Below are 10,917 nucleotides of genomic sequence, written 5' to 3'. Positions count from 1 at the left end.
GAAGAGCTTACAATCTAGGAGGTGGGGGAAGTATCACACAATAGGAGGGGGATATGTAATGTTGGGTGAGTAGTGAAGGTTTAGGGGACAGAAGAAGACGGGTAGGTAAAGTTGAAGCGTTGGGTTTTGAGAGCTCTTTTAAATGAGTAAAAAGTAGGAGCAAGCTGAATAGGACAAGGAAGACCATTCCAGAGAGTCGGGGCAGCTCTAGAAAAGTTTTGGAGCCGTGCGTGTGATAAGGTTATGAGTGAGGAAGTCAGTAGTAGCTCATTTGAGGAGGGAAGAAAGCAGCTAGAGGGGATTTATGGTATCACATGGCATGTACCCTCTAAAGAAGAACCCTCATCAGCCCTTCTTTATCTAAACTGACAACACAGCATTGTCCTGATATCATTTCATTATGTCTTGGCCTGTTGATGCAAAAATAACACAGCCATTGGGTCTCTGGGCATTAAAGATTTGCATTGGTATTAAAAAATCTAAGCAAACCAGAGCCCTTGTATTTGCAGGCTGGGATTTCTGCTCCTCTCCCCGACGCTCTGAGTATTTTCAGAGCAAAGCTGCCGGTGTAAAGAAATGTGCTGATTCTGCAATATCAGTTTTTACTTTTCCTGAATAGTAAAAAGGAAACCAAATGGAGTGCAGTTGTTAAGTTTTATGAGGATCAGGGGCAGGCAAGCGAGAATGTTAACCCTCCACACTCCTGCAGGGTCACCCCAGCTTCGTGTATAGCTTCCTGCCAACTTACATTCTCAGCATAATATATATTTTCAATCTCAGAGGAGCAAATTCTTCAATCTAATTGTGAATAATATTAGTATTACACAGTATTTATATAGCGTCAACATCTTCCACAGTGCTGTACAAAGTGCATAGTTATGTCACTAGCTTTCCCTCAATGAGGCTTACAATCTAATGTCCCTGCCATAGTCTTATGTCAATAATTCAGTCTTAGGGAAATTTTATTGGGGAAGCCAATTAACCTAACTGCATGTTTTTGGAATATAAGAGGAAATCAGAGGACCCGTAAGAAACCCACACAAACACGGGGAGAACCTGCAAACTCCATGCAGATAGTGTCCTGGCCGAGATTCAAACCTGGAACCCAGCGCTGCCAGAATGCTAGCCACTTTACTGGCCCTGTATAAAATATCAACTACAATGTAAAAGTTAATGTTTGTGTGTCCATCATAAAGATTATTGTATGTGAAAGATCATAGAATGACGCTCACATGTATATTTATTCAATAATTTATTATATTTAGTATAAAGTTGTTTTTGCTTGCAGCAGAATAACATCTGAAGATGGATTTCTCCAAACTACCAAGGATCCGAGATGAAGAAAAGGAAAGCAAGTTTGGTTACGTCCATGGAGTTTCTGGACCTGGTCAGTGTTCCATTTCAATTTACACTCAAGCCTTTTATGTTGTGAAAGATTTTGGGTAATTGCCAGTTAGTAAGGAGATTGTCTCGCAGAGCTAGAAGATTAGGATAAGGATGAGGAGGGTAAGGATATGTAAAGGAAAGATGGTTTTTTTTAAGTGGAACCCTCTTTTTAAAAAAAGGGTGCAGCACCGCCGCTCCTTTTAGTCTTGATTGCTGTGGCTGAATGGGAGAGCAGAGCCTCTCAGGATACCTACGTCACGCATCTCTGGAGGCTCTGGGTGCTCTTTCTGGGCATGCCCAATTTCCACCAAGGGGAAAGAGATGCCGATCTCACCCATGCGCAATGAGATCGACTGTCTTTTTTTCCCCTTTAGCGCGGTTACATCACCCGATCTTGCACCTGTGCAGTGGGAGATCGGATGAAGTAGCAAGGAGAGAAGATTTGAAGATGGCAGCGCCCAGTGCTTCTTTTGCACCGGGACAAAGAGGAATTCCAGGATGACGCGGGATCGAGGGAAGGAACAGCGCCATTGAGGAATCTGTGGGAGTAAAGGTAAGTATAACTTTAAAAGTAAGTGTAATTTTTTTATTTTCAGTTTATTTCTGCTTTACCAATTTGGCATGCATACATTCCTAATACAATATTCTTCCCCAAAATATTTTTTGGGGGAAGGAGCTGTAGGTGGTTGGCAGCCCCTGTATTGTGATCCAACTTTTCAGTATCCACCCAAAAACAGCTTGGTGGTTACTAAAAAGTGTCGGGTGGTGCACCCAGCTGAAAGAGGCAGGGGAAAGCACTGCTGACATGTCGCAATATGCAACATTATAATTTTTTGAACTTTAATCATTCAAAAGACATCCTTGAGCTCCAGTCCAGTGACTTTGCCTAGGCTGAGATGATTTCATCAGTCAGTTGCAAGCAGGAAGAAGCATTCCCTTAGTTCCCCCTCTCCAAGAAACCAGTCAAGGTTTGCAGCAGGCTGATCTGTGCCAGCAATTTACAAGATGACAGAGACTGATCTGTGTCAGACATTATCATACACAGCCAAGAACAATTTTTGACAATCAACCGTTTCTGGCACATAGGAGACTCTTTGAATTATTGAGCTTTATAAGTGGGTACGAAGCTCAGCTGGATGTACTCAGAAGGCTGCAGGCAATAGTGCTGGAAATGAACTTTGAGTTTTAGGTAAGGCATCATATTGCTATTTTAAGAGATGGCTGCGATAGGAAATAATTAAAAGTTTTTGGTCAAAGTGCAGTTTTACTTTATTCTATGAGCTGGATGTTGTCTGTCAGTCCTCAGCTGTACAACTGATACTGAGAAAGAATTGTGCTTTCCAACAGATCTAAAAATACACACACAATAAATCTGGATTTTTTTCAGAGGGTTCCTTCTCCTTCAGCTATACTTAATGATCTGTAATGTGCTAGGACTGATTCTTGATTAAATACAATTTAAAAAGACATTTTTGGGCTGCATTTTTTAAGGTCCTTGAAGGCTGGAGAAGATAGATTAACATGGGAGAACCTGGATGATCAAGCAAACCTGGAATGGATTTCCTTTGCTAAAAGTTTGCTAATGTTTTTAATCCCAGACCAGATCCATTCCAGTTTTGTTGGATCATCCTGGTTCCCCCATGATAGTTAATCTATCTTATTTAGTTTTGGAGAGGTGTATTAAATCAGACCCTTTAAAGCTGAAACTAAACTCACAATAACAAAAACACACTTAGCTTTAATCCAGCAGATCCGACATCTTCTTTCTACGTCACCCTGTCTCGCACTGCGCAGGCGGAAGATTGGGTGACCAAGATGGGGAAATAGATTGCATTTTTTTTCTGCCATTTAAGAAAGATGATCAGGGCATGCGCAGAAGGAACAGCCAAGAGACTCCAGGGATGCGTGACATAGGTATCCCGGGAGGCTTTGCGCTCTCATTCTAGTGCTGCGCAAAAAAAAAAATAATACAATTTTTACTTTAAATAAAAGGGTTGTCTACCCCTTTTATGTAAAGAAAAAAATGTAAAATTAGGTCTGCTTTATGTAGGCCTTAATGTATTTTTTTTTTTTTTTAATCCAAAGAAATATTCCTGTGTTTCCTGGTTTACCTGTGTGCTCTGAATGTCTATGACATATTCATGTATATTGCTCACCTTGTAATGTGGTCTCTCCAAACAGTGGTGACAGCATCCAATATGGCGGGAGCAGCCATGTACGAGCTGGTGCGTGTGGGACACTCGGAACTGGTTGGGGAAATTATTCGTCTAGAAGGTGATATGGCCACCATCCAAGTCTATGAGGAGACCTGTATCCTTTTATCTGGTTCCACCATGTTGTTTTTGATATTTTCTATGAATCAATTGAAGTCACAGATTGCTGAGCACATATTTGTCATGATGTTTGTAAAGTGAACTTTCCTGAGCTCCCATCATGCAGCTGGTGTATCAGTCGGTGACCCTGTGCTACGTACTGGGAAGCCCCTTTCTGTGGAGCTGGGTCCAGGCATCATGGGGTCCATCTTTGATGGTATCCAAAGACCTTTGAAGGACATCAGTGACTCCACACAGAGCATCTACATCCCCCGAGGTGTCAACGTGTCAGCCCTCAGTAAGGACATCAAGTGGGAATTTACCCCCTCCAAGAGCCTGCGGGTGAGTGTGATGGAGAAGGTGCCCTATGGGCCTGTTTGTTAGTCCAGTGGGAACCTGTATTCCGGAACCATTCTTTATAATTGGAATTGTTTTCTGGATTTTTTAAATGGTTATCTATTGAGATCACTGAAGCTGTGAGGATATCGGCAATGGTGGCTATCTGACCACCATTGAGAGCTGCTGGGCTGCTGCCTCAATTCAGCAGTGGTCGGGCCTCACTCTCACACAGAGCAATGTCTATGTACTAATGCATGGCCATTATTCTTTGTATGTCATGTCATGATGGCTCCCCTTGGGGTAAAAGGGAATGGGTGGGGGATAATCTGAAGGGTGACAAGAAAAACTTTGAATCATCAAGCCCAGGTTTTAATGTAAAAATGTGTCTTTTGTCCTGCAGGTCGGCAGTCATATCACTGGAGGCGATATTTATGGAGAGGTATTCGAGAATTCTCTGATCAGACACAAGATCATGCTTCCTCCTCGCAACCGGGGCACAGTCACCTACGTGGCACCTCCTGGCCACTACGACACCTCCGTAAGTTTATTAGGCTGCTCTGCTAAACATAATACCAAACTACAACTCTAAGCTATGTTTTTTCATTACAGTTCTGTAATGATTTATAATCCAAGTCATTTTTTTTTGAACCTTCACTGTGGGAAAAATATAAAAAATTGATAGAAAGCCCATTTGCTAGATTAATTCATAATAAAATGTGTTTTTTCCCCTTCATATTAGACTGCATGTCTATACAGGTTATAGTGTGGAAGGTTTTCAGGGAACTCAAATATTAAAATTAATCTATTATTCTGGTGTAAGGCACAGAGAAACCTTTCTAGGACATCAGTGTTTAACCCTGAATTTAAGCCAGGTGGAAAGAAGTTGTAGATGGCTGCTGGCCTCTGTATTGTGACCCTCCCTTTCAGTACCTACCCAAAAACTGAAAAACTGCTGAGTGGTGCGCCCAGCTAATAGGGGCTGGGGGAACACTGACCGTGTCTCACATTTATCATGATTTTTATGTAATAGAAAGCAGTTCACATTTGCTTTAACCACCATAACCACTATGATGATGGGAGTAACAGCATGCAAGCAATGTGGGGCTTCAATAAAGGAGCCAAGAGAAGCTGTGAATCAAGGATTATGTGTCCTTAATCAGATGTACCTAGGGGGAGAAAAGACATCATGGGTCCAAAAGATATCTGATGTCTGCAAAAAGATTACCTGTTACTCAGAAAGTGTTACCATGCGGTGGCTTGATTGGCCTGCATGTCATAGCAATAAAGTGGGGAAAACAAGTAAAAAATATATTTATGAAATAAAAAAGGAACTTTGCAGTGAGTAGAAATGTTTTTCTTTTATGACGTAAGCCATCATTGATCACCCCCTGTTCTCCTTTAGGATGTGGTGCTGGAATTGGAGTTTGAGGGAGTGAAGGACAAGTTCACAATGGTCCAGGTGTGGCCGGTGAGAACGGTTCGGCCAGTGACGGAGAAGCTGCCAGCCAATCACCCGCTTCTGACTGGCCAGAGAGTGCTGGATGCTTTGTTCCCGTGAGTACATTGTTACTTTCCCTTTATGTATTAATAAAGGGGTGGGTGGGTGTATAGAGGTTTGTAAATATTTTCATTTTTTGTTATGGTCAGGTCTTTATTTTTATTTGCCAGAAAAATGTAAAATAATATCAATATTATGCAGTTTCCTTTCCAACCAGCAAAAGGCACCCTAGTCTCCTTTTCACAAACTTGGCTACGTCATGTTTCAGCTTTCTTATTTACAGTTTATAAATCTGATTTTGCAATCTTGCACAGGTGTAAAGACTCCTTTCTTTCGGTAAAATTGCTTTCTGTGATTTACTGCACACTGTGAGCTTCTCACAATGAACATTAGAAGTCACAGAAAGTCAAAGCCTGCAAAATCCATGGCTGGAGAACATTTTCCCCTGTCCTTTGATTCATTAGGTTTCAGGTCTTTCAGTTTTTGAGGCTTGGCAATACATTGGCTCATAACTTTTGGTCCTAAGGAAGTTATGTACAGCACTCTACTGGCCAGCACTGCAATAGTAAGAGCACTAGTAAGAGCCTTGGCTCCCTTTCACAGATGCTCCTTCTCTCTGGCCACTTACAAAGCATCTAGTAGTCAGGTAATGGCCAATGATTGAGCAGGTAGAGAATATAAAGTACAAATAGGTACTTTAGAGAATGGGAGCTGCAGCTGTTACTATTGCAGCACAAGTAGTATGGCTCGGTTGTGTACTTTGTGCATCCTACACACTTCTGACCCCTGCACATTGTGTGTAATGCACTCTCCACCCCTGCACTCTGCCCTGGGCTGTACACTAATTTTACTCCTGGCCTTCACTGTGTATTAATTTACAAATGCTATAAGGAGTATTTTGTTGCCATGCAGTGCTCCTGTTTGTGTGCTGTACATATATAAATTAGTTTTTGTCAGTCTACCTATTCTCTTCCTTTTGTGGGCACAGCTTGTCCCTTCTATTTTTGCGCTTCAGTATTCTGCAAACTCTATTTCAGCTCTTTTGGCCTCCCATGCATTGCAAAATATATAACCTGGCCCCTTGGGTGAAAAATCTTGGTTTAACTCAAATCTGCTGGCCAAACACACTCTTTAGCCTAACTTTGTAAATTAAAAAAAATAATGACATTTTTAATGCTGCTAGTATATTTTCCTTCAATGTATCTTCATAATAACAAATATCTGGAAAATAGATGTTGGACTGAAAGTACCTAAAGGCACCCTAGTCTCCTTTTCACAAACTTGGCTACGTCATGTTTCAGCTTTCTTATTTACAGTTTATAAATCTGATTTTGCAATCTTGCACAGCTGTAAAGACTCCTTTCTTTCGGTAAAATTGCTTTCTGTGATTTACTGCACACTGCGAGCTTCTCACAATGAACATTAGAAGTCACAGAAAGTCAAAGCCTGCAAAATCCATAGCTGGAGAACATTTTCCCCTGTCCTTTGATTCATTAGGTTTCAGGTCTTTCAGTTTTTGAGGCTTGGCAACACATTGGCTTTTTCATAACTTTTGGTCCTAAGGAAGTTATGTACAGCACTCTACTGGCCAGCACTGCAATAGTAAGAGCACTAGTAAGAGCCTTGGCTCTCTTTCACAGATGCTCCTTCTCTCTGGCCACTTACAAAGCATCTAGTAGTCTGGTAATGGCCAATGATTGAGCAGGTAGAGAATATGAAGTACAAATAGGTACTTTAGTGAATGAGAGCTGCAGCTGTTACTATTGCAGCACAAGTAGTGTGGCTCGGTTGTGTACTTTGTGCATCCTACACACTTCTGACCCCTGCACATTGTGTGTAATGCATTCTCCACCCCTGCACTCTGCCCTGGGCTGTACACTAATTTTACTCCTGGCCTTCACTGTGTATTTACAAACGTTATAAGGAGTATTTTGTTGCCATGCAGTGCTCCTGTTTGTGTGCTGTACATATAAAAATTAGTTTTTGTCAGTCCACCTATTTTCTTCCTTTCTGGGCACAGCTTGTCCTTTCCATTTTTGTGCTTTGGTATTCTGGAAACTCTATTTCAGCTATTTTGGCCTTCCTTTACCTAAGGGCAGAGAATACATCATAGTTCCAAAAGATATCTGGTGTCTTCAAAAAGAATACCTGTTACTCAGAAAGTGTTACCACGCAGTGGCCTGATTGGCCTGCATGTCATAGCAATAAAGTGGGGAAAACAAGTAAAAAATAAGTTTGTTATGAAATATAAAAGGAACTTTGCAATGTGTAGAAATGTTTTTCTACACATTGCAAAGCTTGTCCTTTCCATTTTTGTGCTTTAGTATTCTGCAAACTCTATTTCAGCAATTTTGGCCTTTCATGTATTGCAAAATATACAACCTGGCCCCTTGGGTGAAAAATCTTGGTTTAACTCAAAGCTCCCGTCCAAACACACTCTTTAGCCTAACTATGTTTAAATTAAAAAAAACAATAATGACATTTTTAATGCTGCTAGTATATTTTCCTTCAATGTATCTTCATAATAACAAATATCTGGAAAATAGATGTTGGACTGAAAGTACCTGTACTGTGAGCCAATCACAAGAAGTTATTAGAGCCATTACAATTGTCCACGGAGTTATAATAGGTTTTTCCACATATTTTGGCTGTTTATAGCACACCTGTGAGTAATAAAATGCAGCTTTAGCCAACAGCATAAACCTTTGTTTTATTATCTGTCCATTGGCTGGAGCCCTCCCAAAATTTTTCTACTTCATTATATTATAGATATCCCCCTTCCCTACCCAGCTTTGTGAAATATGGCGCCTGTGCCATAGTCATGCATCAGCAGTCCCAGCAGGCATGGAGATGTGCAGAAAACCAACTCTTTTATTGATGAAGTTTATTCTGGTTATATTTTGCTCCTCATCAACATGCTACTTACATCTGAAAGTGAAACCTTTGTTTATTACTATCTAACCAATTTTGGAACCAGTGATGGGTCATCTGTGCATCTCCATGCTATAAAGACATATAATGCCTGGTGGTAGGGGCTGGCAAGGTGCTGTCATAGCTACCAGAACACATCACAGCACCCTGACTGTTCTCACAAGAGCCTTCAGCCCTGCAAGTAGTGAGCTGTTTCTTAGGTGAAGGCATGCACATATCACAATCCCCACAAGTAGGCATTTCTAGGTAGACTGCATGTAAATTCAGAGTATGCAGAGCAATGTTGTCATATAATGCTGGGCCTCCATTATTTAAAGTAACTGATATCCAATGGATGAAAGGACAAAATGCAGGTTAAATAGGAGAGGCTAGATGGTGCCAAGAAATTAGGTGGGCTCTCTCTGGTTGCAACTTTCAATGCACATTGTGAGAGGCTTCCAGTTTGCAAGGAAAAGTAAGCAGTTTAGTACTTGGGCCTTTACAACTGTGGGATGCTGAAGGACAAATTGAAAGTCTGTATTAGAGAAAGGACTTTTAGAGGGTTCTGGCCTTGCATTCTGATAACTGATGAAATTTAAAGCTGAATTCCACACACAAAAACTGAATAAAAACAAAATCAGAATACCTACCGTACATAACATATTTACAAATCTTTCAGAAGAACCACAGCGCATATAAATTCATGTACACCAAATTCCTTTGCTCCCCCTGCTAGAAGCATTGGCATCATCACTGTTCCATACATAGTCTGTGAAGTACAGAACTGTAGGAGGTGTCCAGGAAAACCACTAACTCCAGGCTGCCCACAGAATATTACAGAAATGTTAGATACAAGATCAGTCATCCTGCAAATGTAGGGAGAGTGTGACCACTCTGTAATGCATGAAACTCTGCAAAATAAAGTTTCTCCCTGGATTACTGCAAGAATCTGGAAGACATAAAGCGCAGCAAGATTTAAGAATACATGGCTTGAATTTAGCCAATATTGGCTTATCCTGAAGTTTAGATTTAAATAAAAGTGATAAATCAATTCAATCATTGAACATTTTATAGCTGTAGGATACATACCATCCCTAAACCTGAATGTGGGTGTGCTTTTAGACCTGATTACGTACAAGGGAAAAGCTGGCTGTACAGGAGGAGAAAAGCCCAATCTGGTTACCTAAGGGAACGTGTAATGTAAATATCCCAGTCTGCTGGAAAGTTTATTTCCACTGTGTATTCTGCTTTAAAGTCCCAGTTGTTCAAAGGAAACAATATTTACATAAGTACACAGAGTAAAATGTGAATCAGGTGTTTAAATTCCTTTTTTTAATATTTACATGCAAGGTTTTTTAGGGGCAACATGTGATCTCAATATTTTCTACTAAAAACCAAACAACATAAAAGAAGACCTAAATGAAAGCAGCTCTGTTAGCAATAATATTTCATTAAATATATGCACATGTGTAAATACCTTGATTTGATTTGGTGTTGGTCCTAGTACTGCGATACTAAGGCTACTACATACACAACACATATGATTCTCGCCTCAGGGCTGCTATTGGACGAGAATCTGGCGTGTGTACAGTCCCTGTCTGATGTCGTTCATGGATCCATCCTGGCAGATCTACGAATGATGAAAGACGAACAACCGCAATAAAAGTAAAGGGGAGAGAGCGACGAAGGCTGGGTACACACATGCAATAATTGTCTTTGGAGAGGATCTTGCACGATCCTTTCCAACAACAAAAGACTGAAACATGCATGAGCCTGCATTGTACATACAACACCATTCTGCTCTATGGAGAGGGGAGGGGGGAGAAAGAGCGAGTGGCACCTTGCTGCACCCTCTTCCCTTAACTTTCAATACGATCGTTCGTGGATCCGCCAGGATGGTCATCAGAATGATGCACGACGAGCGCTGTCAACACACGCCAGATTTTAGTCTATCAGCCCTGAGACGATTTTCGGACGGCAATCATCTGACGTGTGTACGTAGCCTAAGAGTTGGAGAAAGGGAAGCAGAAAGAAGCCAATCAGTCGTGTTGCGGTGTTCATGTGCTGAGCAGAACCAGGCTAGTAGGTGTAGAGGTTACTGAGGGGAAAACATCTGTCTGTTACTTCTCCTTTTTTACTGCTCAGTTGCTGATTGGGGAGGAACGACATCTGTAAATTTTGCTGAACTGTCACAGAAAAAAAAAATCTGGTCTTCTGCCTTGTTAGCCAGAGCTGTGCTGTGTGACAGAGTTGTTTTATCTCCAGGCTAGATAGACATAAATGCATATCACATAGAAAATGAACATTCCCAGGATATAACTTCATCTGTGTATTTAGTGGTTTGCAACAATTTCAGCTTTAATGAGTCCCCAATTGACGCAGCTTTATTCTTATGGGTAGCAAAACTGTTGTGGTGTTCAGTTTGCAGCACAGCTTACATAGGTTTCAGCACTGCTTATAAATAAATAAATA

The 10,917-nt window shown here is 41.0% G+C and overlaps 1 protein-coding gene across 1 annotated transcript in view; it reads left to right on the top strand.

The window, feature by feature from the left end:
- Positions 1-10,917, top strand: part of ATP6V1A (ATPase H+ transporting V1 subunit A) — a gene marked incomplete in the record, with an annotated part of 44,186 nt that overhangs the window by 18,502 nt on the left and 14,767 nt on the right. The window contains 5 exon segments of the mRNA XM_072398433.1: positions 1,289-1,387; positions 3,568-3,696; positions 3,826-4,040; positions 4,438-4,575; positions 5,440-5,591. Of these exon segments, the coding sequence (XP_072254534.1) occupies positions 1,306-1,387; positions 3,568-3,696; positions 3,826-4,040; positions 4,438-4,575; positions 5,440-5,591 (716 nt within the window).

Source organism: Pyxicephalus adspersus, chromosome 1 (genome assembly GCF_032062135.1).
Source record: "Pyxicephalus adspersus chromosome 1, UCB_Pads_2.0, whole genome shotgun sequence".
In the NCBI taxonomy this organism is placed as follows: domain Eukaryota; kingdom Metazoa; phylum Chordata; class Amphibia; order Anura; family Pyxicephalidae; genus Pyxicephalus; species Pyxicephalus adspersus.
This window is presented reverse-complemented; position numbering and strand designations above follow the sequence as displayed.